Source organism: Mytilus californianus, unplaced genomic scaffold, assembly GCF_021869535.1.
Source record: "Mytilus californianus isolate M0D057914Y unplaced genomic scaffold, xbMytCali1.0.p SCAF_11, whole genome shotgun sequence".
Taxonomy (NCBI): Eukaryota; Metazoa; Mollusca; class Bivalvia; order Mytilida; family Mytilidae; genus Mytilus; species Mytilus californianus.
The window spans coordinates 28590463-28616754 of record NW_026262593.1 but is presented as its reverse complement, the minus strand read 5'-3'; the positions used below and the strand labels follow the sequence as shown (position 1 = coordinate 28616754).

General features: G+C 31.2%; 1 protein-coding gene across 6 annotated transcripts in view; it reads right to left on the bottom strand.

Annotated features, from left to right (window-relative positions):
- Positions 1–26292, bottom strand: part of LOC127719847 (ephrin type-B receptor 1-B-like) — an 89584-nt gene that overhangs the window by 46632 nt on the left and 16660 nt on the right. For all 6 annotated transcript variants that reach the window (XM_052226164.1, XM_052226166.1, XM_052226168.1 and 3 more), the window contains 2 exons: positions 23941–24023; positions 2900–3578 (listed from right to left, as the gene is read on the bottom strand). In XM_052226164.1, the coding sequence (XP_052082124.1) occupies positions 2900–3578; positions 23941–24023 (762 nt within the window). The remainder of the gene's footprint in view (positions 1–2899; positions 3579–23940; positions 24024–26292) is intronic.

Genomic DNA, 26292 nt, shown 5'->3' with positions numbered 1-26292 from the left:
GAAGAAGAATAAGAATAATAAGAACTGAGCAAAAACAATAAGTCTTTCCAAACTTCGTTTGGGAGACTTAATAAATGGGGAATGTGTCCATGGGACACAGATGATGCCCCTGCTTGCATATAACGTTATTAAGGGACAAAACTCAAGATTCGAACTGTAAAAGTGATGCTACCCAAAGTTGTACTTGATCAGAGTTTTGTGGTAATAAACTGTGTGTACGTTTCATAACATTTAGTTGAGGCAAACTTAAGTTAGAGAACGGAAACGAAAAATTCAGCAATTTTTCCATTTTTAAAGGGGCATAACTCGAGAACGGTAAAAGTGACACCATCAAAATAAGAACTTGATCTGTGTTTTGTGGTAATTAGCATTGCCCATAAGTTTCATAACATTTGGGTTGAGGCAAACTAAAGTTAGAGAACAAAACCAATTTTGGGACGTATGGACGGACGGACGGACGGACAAGGGTAAAACTTAATGCCCCCTCCGCTACGGCAGGGGCATAAAAATTTGTTGCACTTCAATATGGCCGCTGTTTTTTTTTACTAATACTATGCGATATATAATTCAATATGGCCACTTTTTCAGTTATTATGAGTGTTGAAGACCTTAAATGATATTACCATTTAAAATGGCCACCATTACACTTTGTTTTACATGTAGTATAAATTCTGAATCTGTTTAAGTTTCCTTACATGAATAGACTTAATCCGTTTTGTTTACACATTTTTTTATACAGTAATCATTATCCAAACATCTAACCATCATTATTTATGTCTGTTTTTAACTTTAGGATTAATTATGGAGTCTTGGAAATGAAGGCATGTAATAAAATATAATTTAGCTTTAAAAAATCAATGATTCTCCATATCCATTATTTCCAGTGATAGTTAAGTGAGAGCGAAAGTTTGATTATTTTCTGGTTAATAAAAGCTCCCCCTTAATTTCTAATTCCTTCTTATCTGATTTTTAGTATTTTCACCAATAGAATCTTTCTACTTTCTACAGGGAACACTTATTTTTTACGATCCTACTCTCTGATTTTACGACTACATTTGGCAAGAAATTTGATTGTGTACCAACTTTGACATGGAGCTGATCCAGTTATGGTCACCCTTGTGGCCAGAAAAATAGGATTTATTATCGGAAATAAAGTTGTATTTACATTCCACAACATGATGGAACACAGGTCTGAAGGATAGGATGTTTTGACTAGCAGGCAAAGCAATCTATGTAATGGAATTCTGGTGTATTCTATAAAGCTGAGGCAGAATTAGAATTTATTGTTTTGTCGGCTGTAATAAAATTTCTTATAATAGTAATTGTGATAGCTTAACCAGGTTTATGAAAATCAAAGAGAAATATGTCTGTACATTTCCAGTTCATTAAAATTATGTAACTGCGATGAAACTAAAATTCAAAGATGACATTTAGAAATTTTTGGCATTTCTATTTAGGCCCATATTGGTTTTTTCACAATTTTTGTGCTCTCAATACTTTTATATTCCTGGCTACCTTAACTGTTAGTTTCAAGAAGACCCAATGGATTTTATTCTAGAATCAATTGTGCTGCACTGCACCTTATAAATCATATCTCACATTTTTATTTACCAGGCAGACCAGTAATTTTAAAGCATCTTCTTTTGTATTTTTTTAAGAAATTGAAACAATTAATGTTAATGCTAATGAATCTAATAACCAAAGAATCAAAACAGAATATTTTTTAGTGTCTCATTTAAGGCTAAACTGTAAGAATCCTAGTTTTTACCTATTTGTGTGTAAATAAATGTTATAACTTCAGATAATTGAACTATTTTTTTTATCATGTAAATCGAGCTGTAACTATTTACACATAATATGTTTTTTAAACCTATGATGAAACCCAAAGTGTCTTAGATTATTGATTTCTTGAATATTTTTGGTGATGACAGAACATAAAAAGGAATATTTTCCTAACAAATTAAAATATATTCTACTGCCATATTTGTTAATTAAAAATACTTAGTGGTTCTTTTCTCACATCTAACCTGAACAACCAAGATTTCATCAAAGTCCACAAACTTGACTTGAGATTGTAAACAATTTGTAGATATGAAAACTTGAGTGTTAAACTCTAACAAATATCTGTGAAACAAAAAACTTTAATCCACATTGAGGTACATTTAGTTTAAATATCTTATAAATATTGACATTGGGAACAAAATATCAAACCTAACAATCTATAAAATTCTCATACTTTTTATATGCAACCATGGTATTTTACAGGGCTGTCAAAGGGGATATCTTTACGATGCAGTAAAAATGCCATGGATGCACTTTTTTGATAATTTGATAGTTAAGGAAATCTAAAATCTCATATTACTGCATTATTGCCAAATAATTACTATATCTATTAACATCTTATGACCTCAATATGATTAGATTAAAATTTAATAACCTTTTGCTTAAAGAAAGTAAAAAAAAATAGAATATATATTCAAATATTTTTATTGCACCATCATGTTTTAATTTTTCTTATCTTTTAGCACATGTTTTCTGTAAAGAGCTTCTCCTTTATTCATTTGCATTTTTTTTCTTTTCTATTTTTAATAATCAAAGAATTTTCACTTCCTTCTATAAGTTTCTTTACAAGCAACCTTCCGAACTACCTCTTTACTGAAAGAACATTAGTTTAACCTTTGCACTTTTACACAAAAGTATCATATCATTGTTTTGATTTTGTTATCATGGGTCCTCTATAGGAAATAGATGTTTATTTGTCTATATTGTTTGCCTGAGTTTAATACATGCTTAACTAGGTTGATATCTAGAAAAAAAATTCCACTGTTTTAGGTAGAAGGAGAGTCAAAGCTAAAGTCCAGGAGACAGTAACCCAACAGCACAGCATATAGATACATACCTAGACATTCTGTTCCATTGTTGCCTTCATATCCAGCTATGCACTGACAATTACCGCTATTATAATACCATTGCCCAGAACTTCGGCACAACAGGGTCGCCTTACTCTCCATCTGTGAGTTTGCGATGCACACACCTTCTCTTTCTTCTAATGCCTGCGGACTACTTCCAGTAGGTGTCTCCAAGAAGAATGCATAGTTCATAGTTATATTTGGACATTTGATGTAATAAACTTTAATAGAAATTAAAGAAACACACGCACCAGTGTCTTGAAAAGCTAAATAAACCCCTCCTAGTCCTTTATTTAAGGCTATTTCTTGTTTGTCAAAATTTAATTTGATTTCTTCTCCTTGTTTGCCCTCGTACAAATAATCTGCTGCAATCACATCGACTTTTGTATAAGTCGTAGCATCCCATGATGGCATTAGTTCATTGGCAATGTCTGAATCTGCTTCATAATAGTATAGATGAAAAGTCTCTTTACATGCCGTTAAAGAGCTTGGATCTGAATGTCTAGAACATTTTCTCATGGAGAATTCTATTTCTACACTAATACTATTAGCCTTGTCTCTGTCTATAAAAGGTGTCCGTAACCAGTTGTCTACACCATTACTACTAACTGAACACGAGGCATATACTCGTATGGGTGATCCATCTTTGGTGTAACTTCCTTCTCGCCACTTAAAAATAAAGATTAGAATGTAAATTATATGATTCTCTAGACAATCATTACTCTTTAACATCAGGTCTGGTCCCCTCCCGAACTTGTTTTACAAAAACTGGTACATTTAACAAAAAGTTTTGTGTCCTTAACAAGCTTAACTAGAAATAGTATGTGTCATAAATGCTACAAAGTTGTATAAATTGTATAAGAAAAAGATTTTTTTTAAATATTTGACTTCTTGCCCATCATTGGTCCTCAATCGAAAATAAATGTTTGTCTCAACTGTTTTTTGGGCTGTTGGGTTGCTATCTCATTGAAATAATTGACAATTTCCTTTTCTTATATTTTGGTCACCAATAATAAACAAGGCGGAAGGCCCTTAGACCACATGGCAAACTTGAAAATATTTTCCTGTCTCTTGAGTTTGAAAAAAATTTCAACATACATGAAACGCTGGTGGATCATTAAAAAAGATATCTTAATTTCAATTAGAACAACAGATCTTGGAAATTAATTCACAGCTTTCAGATTTAAAAGGTTAAGCTTATTCATTGGCTTTCCTTCATTTACATACAGTCAGTGAGGTACATTCAAATATCAATCTATACTTTGGAATAACATTTTGTTTCTGTACATACTTGAAGTACGTAGACAATGTACTCTTGTTTAATTTCATAATGAAGTGGAAAATATGCAAATCTTATCAATTTCATTAATGAGCGAGACTTTTTAAAATTTTCTTAAGTAGGTTTCATTAGCTATGAATTGTAATCAAGAATTCAACTTTTGTCTGAGATGTACAACCAAACACCACAGGAGAAAATTAGCGATGAACAAATAATAATACTTTCTTCAAATAAACACATTTTTGTCAATTTACAAAATACACATTGCCATCTGCACTTTCTAAAAGAATTATTTATTTTGAATAAGGGAACCAGTAGCTTAAAATTCAGAACAATAGAAACCAAACCAGAGCAATCTCCTATAGGTAAACATCAAACAATTTTACCTGACAAAAATATCTATAGGGCACCTGCTCAGTCTCTCAGGTGTAAATCAGAGATACCTATCAGACAGAATGTTGACATTACAGATTGAATCTCATAATGGACAAACACTGACCACTGGCTAATCAGCTATAGATTTCACAGTGAGATGGACAAGTAAACTGCCCATGGCAGCTGATGATACAGGCAGTACCAGCAGACCATTAAGTATTTAATACACAGAGAACAGGTACCTAAAGTATCACTCAACCAAATCAGATACTGGGATAGAACGAACAACAATAATAGCAGAAAGTCACACTGCCATAGATCACTTTTAAGATAGATACTGTAAACAAAATCTATTTCAGGGGTTTTTATATTTGTAGAAAGATTGACTATATCCTGGTGGCCAGTTTTTACTGGTAGATGAAGCTGTATCGCTTTGAGAAAACCATCAACCTTCAACAGGTAAACTGTAATTTGTCCAAGTCAATTAATACTAGAGTCAAACGCACCTTGCAACAAACCAGGAAGACAATTAGATGACCAACACATGACAGCTGTAGAATTTTCTAAGTTTTCAGTGTCTGACTGTTCACTAAGCTGTAGGATTTTCTAAGTTTTCAGTGTCTAACTGTTCTCTAATCTTACAGGAAATAATCTTGTTACTTAGTACTTGAAAGAAATTTTACTCCAGATAAAAACAAGTTTCAGACATAACTTCTAATTACACTATCAAACCATAATTCAATTTTTAGTCTTCAATCAAGTCAAAAAAGAAAACTGACATTTGAATAGCATGTTAGTAATTCCATTGGATGAAAACATTGCATGCCAACAGTACCATAAAACTAGCAATTTATATAGTTTTATCAATATTATCTAATCAAATTAATTTCAATACCTGCTAAAGGTACTTCTCTCCTGCGAGACTAATAAATTTTTCATCAGTTTTTTCATATACCGATATATACTAATGAAATAAGCTAAATAAAACTCATCATTGCACATCAAAGTTGGCAGCTCCTGTGTCTACTGTGATATTCTAATCTTATTCAAAATACAGAACTGCAGTTTTTGGAATCAATCCATTTTTTATTGAAATTAAATCAAGAAATTTATTTCCTATTTAAGAGAGCAGTGAAATAAAATTATTCATTTAAATAAGATTGAAAGGTCTAACAAAACAATCAAATTGAATTATCTATTCTTTTAGATAAGACTTCAGACTGCAGGTTGCATGTTTCCAATTTGCGGTGCTTTTGAAATTCCATTGCACAACACAACAGGGACAGAGTTTAATATCCAACTAGTTAGAATAGAAATTGTTATATAACTGTTTATCCAATAGTCTCTTCTCAGTCTCTTCAAAACAAAGGAACTCCCATATGATATTGTTATAAAAAATGATTAAATGATTTCGATGTTTTAAAAACAAAAAAATCTTATTTCTCATATACAGTTTACCTTTAATCCAAATATTTTTGTCAATGTCACCCTTCTATCCTGTTTTGTTCATTATAATTTTGTTATAAATACGATTATTTTATAACTGTGTAGCTTTGATTTCAATTCTGGACATGTTTTTTTGTCATAGAAAGAGTCCAAAGAAAAAGTATGGATAGACAGTTCCCGCCATTGTCATTTAATACTACTACCTATAAAAATAAGAAGATGTGGTATGATACCCAATGAGAAAACTCTCCACCAGAGACCAAATGACATAGACGTTAACAACTATAGGTCTTAGTATAGCCTTCAACAATGAACATTTTTTAATATTTATACTGTTTGAGTGTATCACTTTCCTAGGTTTTCCATACCACAAAAAAAAAACTAGGGTTAAGTCCCTTTAATCTGCAAACATTTTAATGATGATGATCGCATGCTTTAAAACATTTATGAGATGTCACAGTATAGCAAACCAGAGTACAGGCAAATATTACCTGTCTATACAAACAAACCTAGCTAATCCCTTGTCTTTATAAACAAGGAGAGATTGAGGCTTAAAAGACAGAGATGTTAGATCGATTAGTGAACAACAAGTACAAGGTGAAATCCAAAAAGATGTATACTCATTTAGCTTAAAAATGTTTGTCAATGCACTGATAATATGTCAATCATTAAACTTGTCAGTTGTTTCTTTCACAGTCAAGATGTAAGAACACTCAGCTTAGCATTACTGTTGAAAAAAAATTCATATAATTCTATAGTATTTTAAGCAGATTATGTAAATTATAATTTTTATTTCTTTGTTCTAAAAAATTATGATGGTTAAGGGTAAAATGGGAATACATGGCACCTCTGCAGCATTTTGGGGTAAAATGCATTAACTCTTTTCCTTTATCTACAACTCCAAATGTTTACCATGTATTTCAACCTTTAATAAATTGCTTCGCCGAGCGCAGCTGGATACGACCGCAGAGGTCCAACCCTGAACAGTTGGGGCAAAAATGGACACAATATTCGCGCTTGATACAGTTCTGAATTTGGATTGTAATCAAGTATTTGACACATAAAAGGTTCTTACACAGACTGTAGTCAAAGAATTTAGAATTGGTTATATGATTTGAATTTATATTCAATTTTTTGCTTTTGTGCAATACTCTATGCTGTTGCGAATTGACCCCCCCCCCCCCCAAAAAAAAAAAATTGTCCCCCCACCACAATATTTTCACCTCCCCCCCCCCCCCTTAAAAAAAAATCTTTCCCTCAAGATATGGTCATAATCTCAATTCAAATTTCCAATGGAGTTTGCAACCATAATTACCCGTTTAAATACATCATAAAAGTCTTAAAATAGAAAATGACATACATAATCATGTTCCTTAGTCAGCATTTTTAATAGTAACTTCTAAAAATAAATTGACAGCTAATCACAGCTAAGACAATACAACATTTCTTTATACATAATTTAAAAGCAGTGTAAGGGAGGTAATCCAAACATATCCCTTGTTTTTCCCCCTTTTTTGCCCCTTATTCCTGAACGGTTTGAGCCATAACCCCCAAAGTCATTCCTAATCATCCCTTTGTGGTATGGAAACTTGTGGTCTAATTTCAGAGAGATCCATACACCTTTCCACAAGTTATTGTCTGGAAACTAGAAAAATGCTTATTTGGGCCCCTTTTTGGCCCCTAATTCCTAAACTGTAAGGACCATAAACCCCAAAATCAATCCCAACCTTCCTTTTGTGGTTATAAACCTTGTGTTTAAATTTCATAGATTTCTATTTACATTTCCTAAATTATTGTCTGGAAACCAAATGTCTTCGGACAACGCGGTCGTATAAAAACTGGGTTTGAACTTTATCACATGATACTTCAATATTTCAAAGAAAAAGGAGGTGGGAAAAGTAAAAGCTTGCAATGTAAATCTGAAAAGTTTTGATAAGGGATTTAAATGAGTTCTTTTCATGTCTTTATTCAACAATCTCCTGCAAGGCATATTCAATTGACCAGCTATATCCAAAACCAGTGTCACAATCTATACCTTCGCCAAAAGGTAAATAATCGGTTTTTACTTTCACTTTCCAATATAAATGGTACAATATTGATACAAGGATAAGTAAATGTGTATATAGATTTTAATGCTACAGTAATTACATGGTTCTGAATGAAAAGAAAATATTTCCATTCTTGGTCAATAAAACTGCCTACTGTAGAGCATTGTTTGTATAGTGACCGTAATTGTGTATCTATCCTATACCATTGTTTTGAAACTGTTTGCTAAAGAATTGCCAGGAGGATTGGTAAATAAAAGAATGATTTCCGATGTATTAGGTGCATTCTTTGAATATTAAAAGTAGTGATGTATGATATGGCTATGCTGTTTGGAAAAAATCATAACAGGGTGTTATGGAGTTTAAGTGCAGTACACTGAATTACAAAATAAACTGCTTCGCTGAGCGCAGCTGGATACGCCCGCAGAGGTCCAACCCTGAACAGTTGGGGCAAAAATGGATACAATATTCAAACTTGATACAGGTCTGAATTTGGATTGTAATTAAATATTTGACATATTACAGGTTTCTGAATAAATGTAGTCAAAGAACTTGAAATTGGTTATATGAATTGAATTTATATTCAATTAAAGATTTCTTGCTGTTGTGCAATACACTGTGCTGTTGCGCAATACTTAGTAAATCTGTTGTCAGACTATAAACAAATAAAGTTCAATTAATTCTCAATGTCATATTAGAAAATTATGAAAATCAAAAGGAGCTTACATCAATAAATATAAACAATTCACCAAAGTTTCATGGGAATTGCTGACAGCATTTTTGAGTTATTGTCAGAAAACTGGAAAATCCCCCTTTTTTAATGAATAAAACCCCATAACTCAGAAATGTAAAATGTAAAATTTATAAAATTCTAAAGGGAGCTTACATCAATAGATATAAACAATTCACCAAAGTTTCATAAGAACTGCTGAAAGCATTTTTGAGTATTTGTCCGAAAACTGGAAAATCCCCCTTTTTTTTAATAAAACCCTGCAACTCGGAAACGTAAAATCTAAAATTTATAAAAATCGAAAGGGAGCTCATGTCAATAGTTATAAACAATTCACCACAATTTTTTTGCAAGTTGGTGAAAGTATTCTTGAGTTATTGTCCGAAAATTGGAAAATCCCCCTTTTTTTAATGAATAAAACCCCATAACTCTGAAACATAAAATCTAAAATTTTTAAAAAACGAAAGGGAGCTCACGTCAATAGATATAAACAATTCACCAAAGTTTTATGCAAATTGGTTAAAGCATTTTTGAGTTAATGTCCGACATGTTGACGACGGACGGACAGATGGACAGACGGACGGACGGACAGACGGACAGACGGACGGACGGACAGACGGACAGATGGACAACGGTATACCATAATACGTCCCGTAAACGGGCATATAAAAAGCAGAAAAACACAACAGTTGCAAAATTTGAATAAAATATCAACTTCACAATGATTGATAGGGTCATTTTGTAGGAATATATGTCATTTATCAACAACTGAGGACAATTAAATTTTCAAAAGAGCCCGAGTCTATTACTAAAATATCATTAATAGTAAAATGAAAAAAGTCTGGTGACTTGAGAACAAAGCGCTGTAAGAAGCTGTCATTTCATGTATATTTATATGGCATTTTACTTTTTTCCTTTAATTAAGCCAATGGCTATCAAAATACATTGATAAAAACATGCTTTTCTCCTCTTGTTATTGCCTAAATACAAATCAATTTCATACAAACTTCAATATACAGTAGAAATTTTATTGACACAAAGACAAATAAAACATATATATGCTAAATCACATAAAAACAGTTTTCATGTGCTCTTTTTACTTAATTTATAGTCTGGGTCATTGAATGGAAAGTAACATTGTGTAACAGTCCTATAGGGAATTAAACAGCACAGAAAATCAAAGCAAACCTCTGAAACATATTACAGTAACAAATTGAACAAACTGGACAGCATTATTACTATTTCCCGTGAGTTTTAAATGATATGTCAAGTCTATTAGAAAATATAATATTTGATCCACTGGGTGATATCAGTGGCACATGTAATATCCAAAGACGATGATGTTGCTTGATTGTATGATTAATATTTTAAATTTGCTTTTATAAATAGCCGGCCATTAGGTGGATCCAATCTCCTTATTTTCAATGGACAATTAATGCATAGTTTCAAATAAACTTGGTCAAGAAGCCAAAAAAGTTTATGATACAATAACTATGAAAGTCTACTGCGTAATTGTTTTGGGTTTTTTTTGTTGGTAACACTAAGAGTTTAAATTTTTTGGCTACTTAAAATACAGGCCTAACTTCATGTAGTTTTATATTTCTGGTTTTTCTGGTCTCCTTTCTTGATTACTCCTTACAAACCTACAGGAAGGGATATTGTCACAATTTTATCTTATTCCTGAAATAATTACTCTCTTGATTTAAATCCTTACAAACCTACAGAAAGGGATATTGTCACAATTTTATCTTACTCCTGAAATTATTAAAGAGAAAAAATGGGGGAAAATTTCCTCCTCAACAGTACTTTGATGTTGTATTATACAAGCAGGGTGCTCCCAGTCACCAACTTTGGTGTTATACAATCTGCATTGGTACTATTCTGATACTATGCTAGAATTTCTACTCCTCCACAACACCACTCAAATTACATAGAAGAGACTCTTTTTACCCAGTCAATCGAAGTTGAAATTATCAATCTCTTGAATTGGAACACTCTCATTTGATTGATATTCAAATAAATTTATAAGTAATTTGTTAGAAAGCCTTGAACTGAAGATAAATATCCAAAGATTGAATATTTTGAGCCCTAAGGAATTAAATCATCATTTACCTGATGGATATAACATATAAATGTGCCAGTGAACTTTGACAACCTATTTAATCTAACAATACTGCCATGGAAAACTTTTTAATAATCACCATGTCAGCATGTATGCCAAAGTAAACAAAATTAACCATTTTCCAATCTTTCACTTAGCTTTCATCTTCTAAAACCGGTTCATAATTCTCTCAATGTATTTTATTTGCCAATGCTAATATCTACTGAGGAAAACATATTGTTAAGAGCAGAGACCTAACCCCAGTGTAAAATGTAACCAGAAATTATAGCGTGGTTGTCAACACCTCACAAATGAATTTCACTTAATTTGTCGCTTGATTAAACCTTCTTGTTTCCCCTATTTCTAGGTCTCTGGGATCAAACGAATCAATTCTTTCTGAGGATTAATTCATTAAAATGACTCAACTCAATTTTGCTGCTTGTCTTGTCGGAATTCATTCAGCTGTGCTTTGATAGCATAATAACGGAATTAAAATGGCCGATTCAGAGCTGCAACTTTTAGATAAAAGATCAAACTAAAATAAAATCCAAACAATTAATTTCCAATACAAAAAGTTTACCTCTATCTTGGTAAATATGCATGAAAATTATAGAAATGTAAAGAAATTATTACTCCAAATACTACCCTACCTCAATTGAATATCAATCCCCCCAAAAAATCCAGAAATAAAGTGATGGATTCATCTACCTGTGGTATCAAAATATAAGAAAAAATCCCTTCAAAGTTTTAATTTTTACACAAGAGATTAAGCTGATTTAAAAGATAAAATAAGCACACAAAAATAATACCACATAATCAGTGAACCAAACTATCTAGGTCATGATCGCAAACTTATAAAATGAACCCCAAAAAATACCTTCTTTAAACAACTTTTTATAGAGTGAACATTCATCTCAGTTTTATCATGGAATTTCAAATATGTATAGTCATTATGGAAGAGAACTATGAAGTCACAGTAATCTACTATTTTGTAGAAGCATGTTAACAAAAAAAATGCCATTCTTGATATTTGAGATGCAAACTATGCACTTTCCAATTTTATGATGCAACAACTGCAATATTCACAAGAATCAAGTTGCACAAGGTCATATTAACAATAGACATGTCAGACTAGACCCATTTATCATGCATCTTTGAAAAAGCTTCTGTTTCAAATCTGTTTATCATATTTCCGTTTAAAAAGAAAATATTTCAAATTGTGCAAATCAATTAGTGATAAGAGTGTATAATAAAAGTATATCTGATAGGTTTTATTAGCCCCAGCACTTTCATCTGACAAGATATGTTATAATGGATATATATCACTTTCTGCTTGTGCTTCTGATAATTATCTATATGAGGTCATAATCTGGGTCATCAATGTCTGTGGAAATACACTTTGGAATTCACTTCTCTAGAAATGTATTTCATTAAACATGTTAAAGTTCACTTAAAGATTTCATGTTGTTTAACATACATGAATTTGTTTAAGCTGCCACCACTGAAGGTATATGTCTGGAAGACCAACCATTACACTGGTGGCAGCTTCTTTCGGCAGAATATGATTCTCTCTGCATGTTTCAAACAATTATCTTCCAACAAAAATCTGGATCACCTTTAGAACAAAATTGGACATTGCTGCTAAAATCAATGAAACTTAAAAGTTAATTTTTCATCCTCTTCACAACAGTTGACTATGATTTGACAATTCACTTTTCTATTAAGAGTTCAAGGTCTGACAAAGGCAATTTGTCTTTAGTCTTCTGTTATATATATATGTTGTTTCTTTTTTCCCTTTGTCATGGAAAACATGGAAATTTTGTGATGATGGCCCATCTCTGAGTTTTTTTAGGCTCAGCACCATTCAGAGATATTGTAAAGACACATGTTAACTGCTGGATATTATATGTTATTATCTAAAGGTCTTTTTGTGATTGGGTTGCTGTCTCATTGACATATACCTTAATTACATCTCCTTCTATTTATATTGAAAAAAGACTGAACACCATCTAATGCTATGGAAATTTGGAAAGTACAAGAATAGCCTAAGGAGAAACCAGACAGCTGCCATATTTGTAACCCTTGAAGAATCTTATTGAAAAATACAATCAAAATTACCAAATACAGAAGGAAAAGCTTCTTAACACTGATAAAAAGATTTTAATTTGGTTCCGACTGAACAAGACAGATGCTTTTCTGTCTCTTCCAACACAATAATCTGGAAAATTAAAACACAGTCTGATTCATTAGATTAATCTTGGGGAGGTCTTTATATGGTGGAATGTTTAATAGCTAATCTGACAAAGTAATTAATATTAGAGGGAAAATTATGTAACAAAAAAGCTGTAAATGTTTCAACATGATCTTCCAAACAATCAGTTATTATATTGATAATTATACCCCTCCCTTAATGTCATGGCTTCAAATTGTTGTTTTAATGTCAATTTAAACGAGTAAAGTTTCACACTGATTTCCCAGTCTCCATTAATACTTTACTATTAACTTTTTTCTCCATCAATTTGAACTTTAAGGCAAAATTCTGTTTTAAATGAGTTTATTGAAGGTTGTTTACTGTTTAAGCCATACTTTATGCTTCCGGAAGTTGATGGTAATTGTTTTAATGTAATATCCTCGCAATTTATGTCCAGTTTTAATGTGAAGCAAACTTGTCCAATAAATATACCTGAACTTTCCATTAATTCATGTAATACTCATTATTTTTCTTGACAGAATACATAAAATGCAAAAATTCTGTTAAATAAAATGGAAAGTTCTTATTAACATGGGCAACTTGCATTATTTAATTATTTTCTAATGGCATGGGCATATAATTCATTTTACTAATGTTTTGTTTTTTGAAAGAAACAGTCTTTCATCAAAAATATAGGTGCAATTTAAGTATTCATCTGTAGACATTAAAAAACTGACAACATCTTTTCATCCTCAAGCAGACTGTGTCCCTTAGAAGATGGTAAGACTAAATAAAAAGCCTTCTGCTTCAAGATTTTGACCTGTTCTTCTTTACTGTCAACAGGTTTTGTCAAATTTCCTTTCTTTTATCAAAATCAGCTACTCCAAAAAATTTAGAAAAAAACACTGTTATGAAAACTTTTCTGCTCTCCTTATTACACATAACTTCAAAAATAGAATTAGTTAATAATTTTTTTAGGATTAAACTTAATAGGTCAACTCTCAAACAATCCCTCCTAATTTTTTTCTAGATGAACATCTTATGACTTTTCTGTTTTGACCACTCTACTAACAAACTTTTATGGTAGTGATGAAATAAATACCACCAGGAGTTTAATATATCATAAGACAAGTGCTAAGTCTCCTAAATTAGCTCTAATTCAGATAAGTTTGTGAAGCAAAAGGAATTTTGGCTTTAATAATTTTCATCATGTCAAGTTGTTCAGTCAGTAGTTCAATCAATCATTAATACAAAACCCCTTTTTATTACACACAAAAATCTTAATAGAGTCAGTCCTTAAATCTCTCTACATTGTATGAAATTCCATAGGAGTTACACTAACTCCTGTGCAGAGTCAAGATAAATGTCCTTGTTATTACATGTACATGTAGTTCAATCTTCTTTTGAAATATCTTAATACCAACAGCTAAGTTCATAAATTTAACACTAATGCAAACTTCAAATGAACAAACAGTCCTTCTTATCGTACTTTTAAGCGGGATTTATACCACAAGTTCCTTTCTGGTGTATAGAAAAGTACAAGGCAAATAAACGGGTAACGGAATTTGTTGATAACGATGACACACGCTGCGGTAATCATTCGTCATCACTGAGCATATATGTTTGTTAAATGCATATAATATTCTACCGAAAAATGTAGACAGATATGAACCCAAAGTTGTCAAAAATAAACAAACATGGGTGATAACGGAACTTCCACAGTCACTATACCCGTGACCTGTTATGACCCCGCATGGTGTCCTGACGCCTACTTATTCACATATTAATCATCAACCACACTGGACATAAGACATAATTTGTTAAAATTTAAGATATATTATCGGTATGATTGACATGACAAATATTTGTACTGAAGCTCAGTAATGTGAACTTGGAGTTTATCAGATTTATTATCTCTCCCCTATCACACAACTATCCTTCGATATGTTAAACAAAGCTTAAATTCAAAGTACATGTATCTATAGATCTGATAGTCATTAATGCAACAAAATTCATAACAAACTGCATTCTTTTTTCTGAGTATTGAAACTTAATATTTTTGGCAAACAATTCATTATGTCACTTTCAAAACATCAAAAATACCACAGGAAAAATGAATTGTGGCGAATATGTCAAATTTTTTTCTACCAAACATCAACAATGTTTGAAAAATCAGAAAAATTAATCCCTACCAATTGTTCATTATGTTGGCTACAAAATCGTAATATAGGGTTAAAGTCCCTAAGCTTGAGTGATGTGCATTAATAGATCACAAATGCAGCAATGGTCACACAGTGATTTCATGCAAAAAAGTTTTTTCACAATTAATGAAATAAATACTACTGCATTTGACTTTTAAAACTGTATTAATAACCTATATTTTTTTCAACAAATTATAAAAAAAATACAATGAAGCTAACTTGTGCAAATGAATAATCTTTGTTGAACAACTTAACATTGATGAATGTGCATCAGGTATTATCTAAGGATGATAATACATTAAGATAGAACAAAAATTCCTCAACAAATCTATCACAGACCACCTATTCTGTGTAAACTGCAATTAGTAGAATTTATCATAGGCAACACAGACAGAAAAAATTATCATTAAAGATAGAAAAGTATTTTATATCATAAAGTCTACACTGGAACAGACAGTCACTATATCGATGTATGCACTTTGGTTTGATAACTATATGTAGGACAATAAATGTCAACTCCAGACCACCAAAACACCTACCATGTTTTAAACATATAATTACAACCACTTAACTCATTATTTTGAGTCAATTTCTGTCAATATCTTTTAGGTTATGTATGAAGGCAGTTTAGATTACAAGTGATGTTGATAGCTGTTACATCAGTTGGGGGTTTGGAATGTCTGAGGTGATCTCTCATTCACTGTGACCTGATTTGTGTCACATTCTTTTTCATATCCTAAATTTTCTGTTGAAATCTACACTTTCCTATACTGACAGGAATTTAGGAACCTTAGTTTACTTTCAAGGGCTTTTTTCTCAAAAAAATCGTCATGTCCTTATAGATACTGAAATGTTCATGACTTAACAAGTATTTTTTCTTGTAAGATTTTTTTGGTGAATTTGATTGCTGAGTTGCTAAGGAAACTTGAACAAGAAGAATGGGAAAATGTTCAAAATTCCCACAATCAGTAAGTTGGTCAGAAGAATCTAAACATATACTTTGTTACAATGCCACTACAAAATGCTGGTAGGGAATATCAATGCAAAAATGAACTTCATTTAAATTTCCATCTGTCTACCATTCTTAACAAATTAAGTTATAAGGTCCCACCTACTGTTTTAAAGCCCAGAAATCAACATTTTAACCTAAAATTAACTAGCTAATTTATCGCAACTTTCAAGTTCTCACATCCCTTCTCCTACATTTGTCATTTTTTAAACCAAAAACTATGATTTATGTTATCTATATATTATACAAAATCTGCATTTATCATCATCTAAACTTCTCCCCTGCTGCTGGAGTCATTTGTCAAAGTCAGAATAATGGTTCTCAGGGGACATAACTCAAATAAAGACATTCTATGATGAATTGTCAAGTTCAGATCAATTAAAGAGAATCAAATATGAATGTTAAAAACCAGCAAATTTTTTGTACACATGAAAAATGTTGAATTTTGTAGCCAAGTCTCTGGAGAAAATGCATGTGTCTGCCAAGCTTTGGATGACAAATTAAAAAGAGTTATGTTACAAAAAAGTGTATTGTGATTGACAATTTTCTATATTTTGTTAAAAACCTCAGGGACAGAGGGGAGGCAGAACACTAATTCTTAACTGATTATAGGATACTACAGACTAACAATACACAGTTTTGTTTACAGACAGCCGTTAGGAAAGAAATCATGGACTCCATTACTATCAAGTGGTTTATTTTCGTGGCGTTCAAATTTGACGATTTCAAAGGCCAAACCTGTGAAGGAGGTATTATTTTCATGTTTTTTTCTTGTCTGCAGTTTTGATCTATATGCCTAAAGGACAAATTTATGTTGGCTGATATTTTCTGTATTTTATCTCTACTGTGAAATTTGTGAAAAATTTGCCAATTTGCCATATATTTCAATTCATTTTTTAATGTTGTGTTATTTTTCAAGCATACATTTCTCGTAATGACTTTTGTATGTGTCATCATGTCCCCGTGAATTGGCTGTTCAATAATCCATATTTCCCCCGAGGTTACCGATTATCTTTCAGAGGACATATAATTACTACTTTAACTAGCGGTAATGATATCTTCTGCCAGTGTGAAAAGACACTTCCTCCATGTCATCTAAATCATATTACAGAACAAACCAGGATGGAAAATCAAATTTTGTCTCCAATACACACGATGACCTCATTTTCTATGGCCACAAGTTCCTTAAGGGGCCATAACTCTGTAATTTACTACATTGATTAGGAACCTAGTGGTAGTCATTAGACATATGGTCAGAGGTTTCTATCAATGTCTATGGAGAAAATGGACATCAAAGTTTAACATAAAAGCTTATAAATTGATTATTATATCACTGAAGGCATGTTTTATGGACAAAATGTTCAGCTATAACATGCAATCTATCCCATTATGGTCATTATAGTTCATAAAATAAAAACAAACTGTCAAGAACAAACAGTAGGTTCAGAGTTCATCTTCACACAACATACAAGATTTGTAAAAGGAGACACACTCACTCACTGTAAACAAGTTTGGTTTAGTTTTTTTCTTCCAACATTAAACACATTTGAATATAAAAATATTTTATTTTTGTTTGCCCAAAATTCCCTGTGAGGGCCTGATAACATTACAATTCTCTGTTTTAGTTATGGGTAGACAAGGCATTTACTTAAAATTTCCATTCAAATCGAATTTCCACCATTATAAATTGACAAAAAAGTTCATTTAAACTCAATTTGCATTAGTTCTACCTAAACAGGTGACTTGGTTTTTAATCAACAATTAAAATGAAATATTGGCTAATAATTACTTTAAGTATGACAAACTGATGTAATATGACAAATGTGATTAACGAGGTTGTAATTATCCTTACAAATGGAGGTGATTCCATAACATAAGTTTATGTCATTATGATGTAATTAGTGGTACTGACAAAAATAAAATAAGATTAAGTGTCAGCACGAAGGAATTAAGGAGATAGATGAGCACAAGGAATGCTGGGAAAATCGGCAACAGAAAAAAAATCAAGTTTGCTGATTAAAATAAACCTGAAGACACTTGCCTTTTAAGGCAGGACTTAAACATCTCTTACACCTTGCTTTTCCCAATATTAAAAAAAAAGTGGTCTATTTTTCTGACAATTTGCCTTCAAATTTTATCGTTTAAATACCATATATAAATGTTCATGATGTTATTTCAAGTTTTAAGCAAATTGTGATGATATTCAGCAAAAATCACACATGGATAGTTTATTGATTTCCTGGGTTAAGTAAATGTCCAGTAGCAAATATCACCCTTTTAACATTAATTATGTTGTATATTGAACTTGTCATAAACTGTAGCCAATCTAAGCCTTCCAAGGTATTGTATTTGTATGAGTGGTTTTTTTCAAATTATTTTACTTGTAAAAGACAGTTGCAATGCCTTTCATGATATAATTTTTTTAAATATTGTTCCCAACTCTTTCAAAATATTTACAAATAAAAGATTGGTGATACTAATTTAAAGCCTTCTGAGAATGTTTACTGGTAAAAACTGTTGCCATTGACTTTCAGATTATTTTACAATGTAAAACCCCTTAAAACTTTAGGACTGGTTTTCATGGAAAGATTTCTTATCCTACTGAGAATATGTTAGTTAATTCATAATACTTTCTAATGCAACTATGAAAAAATATAAGAAATATAATAAATTTAGGAAAAATCCTGTTTGTTGAATCTCACCGTAATTTTAAATGCTTGGACAATTTTCTTATAAATTAAAATCTATATGGACTGAAATGATTTAAACAAATTTGTTTAAATACAAACATGTATTTGTACCGAATCAATAAAATTAGTTTTTTATCAAATATAGGAAAACTGAATATAAAAACCAGTCAATTGCTTTTAGCACAATTTCTTGTTCAAACATTTGTTAGCTGTTAAAAATCACAGTTATAATGCAGAAAATGTTTGATTACTGAGAAGGCTCTTCAATGGAACTGAGAGATAGGAATAAGATTGAACTGACAATTACTGCTACACAATGTGCATCAATATGTACACACTGAAATTATGTCAACTTTTTTTCTTTCTTCAAATCTTTTCAACAGAAGAACAATTTGTTCTTTTCATTATGACATAACTGTTTGCAATGTGTAATTTCAATTTCTAAAGATTTATTAGATTTGTATTCTCTGTACTTTGCAGTGTCCGACACCAGACCCCATGCAATCATATTCAAACTGTATCCATTGCATAGTTTGACAAAAAATTAAGTTGGGCGACTCACTGGAGAGAAGGACTTTTGGTAGATCTACATGGAAAATGAATACACCCATAAAACTTTGAAAAACTGAGCAATTACAAAATATCAAAAGAGGTTTGCTTTTATAATTTTATTGCTGTTCTAGAAAAAAATAATTTCTGTGGTGATCCTTGGAAGAAAAATCTGCTGGTCCTCACTATTATTTCTATTGCAAATACCAAAATTGTGTCTATCCTTTGCCAAATTTTGGTGGTCAAACCTTCAGACCACCACTTTCTGAGAAATCTGAAGTGCACCTTTAATAACTAAATGTTGATGAAACTTTGCCCTAAATAAATATGTTATCATATAAACTACATGTACATGTATTTGCAGACAGCTGTTTGATCACCATCTTGTACCAATTAATATTCTAAATTAAAAACACTGTATCCAACATTGACTACTGGTACAGATAAGAAATTGAAAACCACTATTAAATGACAATAAATATATTTCCAATTGAAATGCACAATAAAGTCCCAAACAATATCAGCCGCAGTTGATCTGCAAATCTAGCAATGCAAATATGTTACTGAATACAAGAGAATAATTTTCTTGTCAAACCTACTGATACAAACGAAGATAAAGTTTAATTTACTTGCGTGTCCTGCCAAATTTTCCATATATGGATGATAAGGGTTTTGTTTGACAGTTATCCCAAAAAAGGTTATGAAAACAACCGAATAAAGAAGCTCTTAGCTCAACAACGATTTTAATTGTCTTGGAAACAAAGGAATTACACAATTTGTAAACGGTATATCCCAATGGACCAATTATGTAACTGGATAAGTAGGTAAAAATCATTCAAATTAATGCAAAAACATTAATGCAAATCAGAATATCACAGCTGGTGTAAATGTGTATTCATAATATCATATTCACAATACTGTAGCTGGCGTTATTCAAAGACAATTATAACTGTCCAGCATAATGGCAATACAAAGTCCCAAAAACTGAAATGACCAAATTTAGTCTCTGGACTACCATATAATCCTGTGGACAGCAAGCTTCTAACCAAACAAATGGATCAGCAGTAGAAATATTCAAAATAACATGTTATAGCTGTGTTTTCCCAGCGAGTTTTAGGTAGAATGCAAAGTTTTTAGGTTTACAGTTGATAAAAATGTAGATGGCAAAGATTTTAAAATAGAAGGCTATTCAGCTGACTACTTGCTCACTCTGTTCAATATATAAATACATGTATGCCCTGTGTATTGTGCATGGACAAGTGTCCATCATATGTCCATCATATGTTCAGAGGAAATTTTAAAGATTTTATCAAACATTAAATTTACAAACCTCAGAAACAATTCGTGATGTATATAATTTTGACTCCTTCTCTGACAACTACTACTGAGAGCTTTGAAATGCCAATTTTTAAGTTTTTTAATTGACTCAGCAGTTTTCACCACAAAGACTACATGTATTACTATTAAATCAGAACAAATCAGAACACTGAAACAACATAATCACATAAACAAGTGTTAAATCATTTTAGGCAATTATATATATATATATATTTACACATACAAAAACATCCCCTACTAAGCTTCTGATTGGATTTTTAAATTTGAAAATATAATCTATCAAGATCCTGTATAAATGCATCTCTTTCCTACAGTGATATCTACACTTTACAACCAAAATTTTAATGAATTCTTCCAATAAAGCAATTTAAATGTGCAAATTGTCCTATAAAAAAAACCCTGAATACCCATTTACAATGCTATTTTTAATACTGCACCAGTAGTATGCTATTGTTATGAGGAAAAAAACCTTCAGTTACATTTATTACTTTTTTGTGGTGATTTCAATGGCCACTTGTATAAATTGTAAATTATTTTTTAATGTTCAAGGAAGATTTGCATTAAATCAACCTGTCAGATGCCAGTTAACATGCAGATATTCTATACATTTCAAGAATGTACCACTGAGAAATCATTGTACATTTTTTTTTTTTGTGTTTTAATCATGTTTGTTTTTTTTAAATTGACTTTATAAGACTTGGGGAAAAAAACGTAATACATTTGTATGTAAATTTTATAATTATGTGCTTCTTCACAAAAGAAACATAATGCTGCTTAAAATAATATCTGGTAAAAAAATTAACCCTTGTAGACAAACAAAATGTTAGGCAGTTCTTAAAATGCACTCATCTGTGAAGCTCCCTGGATATTTTATTATCCATTCTTAACAACCAAATCCATATCTTTTTTTCCACTTTCACAAATAAAAACCCATCGATTTTTCTGATTCATTTTTTTAAATAACACAACAAAAGCTTTTCTGAAGTCATTGCCACTCTTTCACTTATGAAAAAAAAATATCTCGTTTGACCTAACCACTTAGAGCACATTTATTTTATAAGAGAAACAGAAATGAGAAAATGTCTACTAGTTAAGAGCTCTTCAATTTGGAGGAGGAAATATTTGCATGTCCTATTGAAGCTTCATGTTTATCAATTTATGTCAATTTCTCTTTGAAATGCATTTTAGCTGAAACAAATTGTTATCGAGACATCTTTTAATTTGAAACTTGAATTTATATAAAGTGAATTAAAGTGCATAGCATTCCAATGTTGATATTTTTCACAACATACTTTAGTTCTCTTAATCTATCAATATTTTGAAGTTTCTATTTTCCCAGGGGATGTCTAAACATTTTTAATTTCTAAAAAAATATTTAAATGTCTTGCATAGATATTATTTAATTTCATATATGCAGTGGAAACCCCTCGAGATAATTTTGTGAAAAAATGACATGCAGAGAGATATTGACTGAAATCTAAGTGAAAAAAGAGATACAGTTTTCAATGTTACTTAAGATCATGAATACTTATTTCTAAATAATTTCTATTACAGTAGCCTTAAAAGGCTTATTCTAATAAAAGCCATACAAAATAATATTAATAATATCTATTGCTAAAATAAAAATAAAGGAAGGCAATTTTTTTAGAAAACTTTACGACAGTAAATTTATGAAGCGTAGGTTCAGCCACTCATTATTTAACATATTTTTTTTTTGATAAAAATTTGGTATAAGAATAGCTCATTTTCAGTGCAATTCACATAAAATATTTATCTTATTTTCATGGCATTTTTTCTAACAAAATTAACAGGAGAAAATATCCATTGTTTACACAGTATGTAATTGGGAAACAGATATAACTTCAAACAGAAATTTTTGTAAAATCTATCTGCTAGTGACCTTCTGCTTAAGGATTAGAACTTTCACTTAGAAGTTTCTTGTTACTATGGAAGCATTCACTTCCTTAGTTACCACAATAATGAAGTCTATGTACTCCCTGAGGGAGAGAAACATTTTTCTGTCTAATCAAGCTTGAAAAGGACACATGACCCTGTCAACAAAGATTGCTGTCTTAATTAGGTTTCCATATTTTTTCATGCCCAAACCATAGTATTCAGTAGTAAAGCTTGCTTCTTTCAGAAGATTATTTTTCTATTTGATTAAAATTTTCATCATCTTTATCTCAAAATTCTAGTTAACAGGACTGTTGTCTGTCAGAGATCAGTCTAACGGCAATGTTGTGTCAGGCATGTGACAAAACCTTCAATGAAACAAATCCATACTTTTCAACAGATAAACTTGTGTTGACAAGAACTCCTGTGGGAAATATTAGTCATCAACAGAAAAAAATATAGAAATATTGGGTTGTATTGTTATGTTATGCATGTGACAAAACAAGAGAGCAAAAGAAGAGATTAAACATAATGTTCCTTCCTGTTCATCACAATATTGTATTGTCATGTTTACACATCAAGTGTAATTGCAGTGGGAGTGAAATCTAACAGTAACAACAATGTTGTGTTACTAACCCATGTCCACTGATCTCTTAAGCAGCAAAAACACTTAAGGCATAAATTCAGCAAGTTTTAACAACTTTTATGTCTAGTAGGTTGACTCTGAGGCAAAGTTGCAATGCTTCATTATTTTTGTCTTTCTTTACATTATCTTTGAAGACTTGACCAAAGTAAATGACATGGATTAGACAATGAGTCTTATGTAAATGGTAACGTTACTATTACTACAGTAACCATGGTAACAAACAAACTCATCAAAGATACCAGGATAATTTTTTTGTCCACCAGACACCCATTTGTCCACCAGACACCCATTTGTCCACCAGACACCCATTTCATCTACTAAAAGACTCATCAGTGACGCTCGATATCAAGAAAGTCAAAAAAGGCCATATAAAATATGAAGTTGAAGAGCATCGAGGACCAAACTGATACTTTAGAAAAGGAAATCCCTCAACAAATACCTGCTACTAGGTTCATAAACGATTATGACATATCATGCATTGAATGTGACCTGGATCATCACTTCTCTAGTGTATTAAACTCCATTGACAAAAACTTACCCCATAATTTGACTGGTCTGTTGGTCCATTTCTCTGTGTAGTCCAACCTAATCTTGAAGTTTTTGTAGAATCCAACAGTACCACTAAAAAATCACAAAAAAAAGATTAATATCATATCATCTAAATACCTATAATATTTCAATGACAAATTTTGTATTTTTTTTTGACATTTGAAAGTGGACTTATGTGTATATTAGTAACTCCCCTTATATTTTCATACATAGATGTTTCATTCATATTCATAAGGGGGTTGAAAAGCCTTCTGCACTTTCAAAGAAGACTTTGGACACCTCTATAAAGAGTTCATAGATTATTGAGCCTGTTATACAAGGCTAAATTTCTGTCCCCTATAAGTCATAAACTTTTTTTTAGTGGTGGACCAAATTTCAAACCTTTTATAGTGTTGATTTTCATTGCTGAACCTTATAACTTAATTTATTCTAATCCTGAATATGCATGTGAAATTTGCCTATGGATCCTAGGTAAAAAAACAATCAATCAATCTTATAGATTACAAATATATGCAGGTAAAAACCACATTTACATTGTCAATTTTTTAATTTCAGGTACAAGTTACAATAGTAGATTTTCGCAGAATAAATCTCATGATTTTATCTGATAACATTTTATCTTAAAATTAAGACTACTGATGTAGATTTTTTATCACCTAATTACCAGTACAAAATAGACTTGAGGCTTCACATTATCATACAATAAAAAATATCTTACTTCCTTTCTGGCTCATAAAACTCCCAATTAATTTGAGGGTCACTGACTTCTTGTTTTGTTGTATTTTATATTTGGGTTAAAATTTTACATGTTCTGTCTAAAAGCAAACCTTTTAAAAAAAATCATGTCTGTAACAAGTATTTTTTTGTTTTTGAATGACATATACATGATATAGGTGAATGTCTAGATCTTGAATCTTTATTCCTACAGCGGCTGACAAGCAAATGCTGATAATACTCCTATATTTCAGCTACATATATCAACTTGTTATAAAAATATAACTGGTCCTTTATAAAACACCCACTTTCTTTCTTGGAAAAGAATAATGTAGATGATTTACTGTGCTAATTTTACCCTTAAAAAAAAGGGGGGCGGGAGGAATTCACCAGTTTTAGGCTTCATTTTCATTTGACTATTTCAATTAGTGAAGACTTTTCATCATGCAATAATATAAAGCCTACATAAAGTGTACCTAATACTCTTGAATTCTGTACTTGAAATGTGAGAAAAGTTCTTAAATCATTAGATAGAAAAATATCAAAAGAAAATCTGCTATTATACTACGTGACAAAAAGTACTATAAAATGGTGATGTCAGTTCTTATTTTTTAATTCCATTACAAAATGGCAAGTATGAATCCAAGCGGTCAATGAGAAATATTTACGATAAAAGGTCTACACCATTTAATAATGAAATTGTTTCCAAGAAATAGCGGAGAAAAAGATAGAATACAAACAATTTCCACGACAACCTGTCTTTGATGTCAAGTCCCAGTGGTAGTCATTACTTGTAGATGGAAAAAACCTAATTGTTGGAAAAATGTTCAGCTAAGATTTACCAATAAAGCACTTTTGTAATATTTGCTAAGTGAAGTTTGTCACTATTACAGCTAATAGCAAACACTTCTGCCAGGCAACACTATATACAACAAATTTGCTGGTGGAATTAAATCCAATTTATTTGGGGTTTTCCGAGACAATGTTCAATTTCTTTCATGGCAGGAAATTATCACTTTAATTTTATCGGAAATGATCATGTTTATACTGGAATGATATTTCCGTGAATTTGACAGTTCAATTTATCCCTTGTTTGACCAGATAAGTAACTTTATAAGAGAAATACACCACAGAGAGATAATACAAATGTCAGACGATGTTGCCAACATTGATGAACAATTGTCACAAATTATTGGAAATTCACAGATCCCCATAAAATAATTTGAAATTTGTTTAATATAATCAACATCGTATAATGGTATAGAGTATGAATATAATAAGAAATATAATCCCTCCTTGATTCTATTGAAAAAGCAGTAAATCATATAAAACAAGCTTCCCAAGGATGCAGACTAGTAGTATGTTCATATAGTTTAAGCTTCCATGGATGCAGACTGCACAGGAACAGTTCATCATATAATGCAATGGCAAAAATAAAATGCAGCAATGTTTTAAATTACCATAGAAATTTATCAGATTGTAATAACTGGAAGGAAACAGTCAGTCACTTTTTGCTCCTGACTTAATTTTTTAATTCCATTCTTTTCTTCTTTTCTATTTTGTAGAAAAATCTAAATTGTACCGAAAATTTACAGCTCATTAACAAATTACACAGCTCATTAACAAA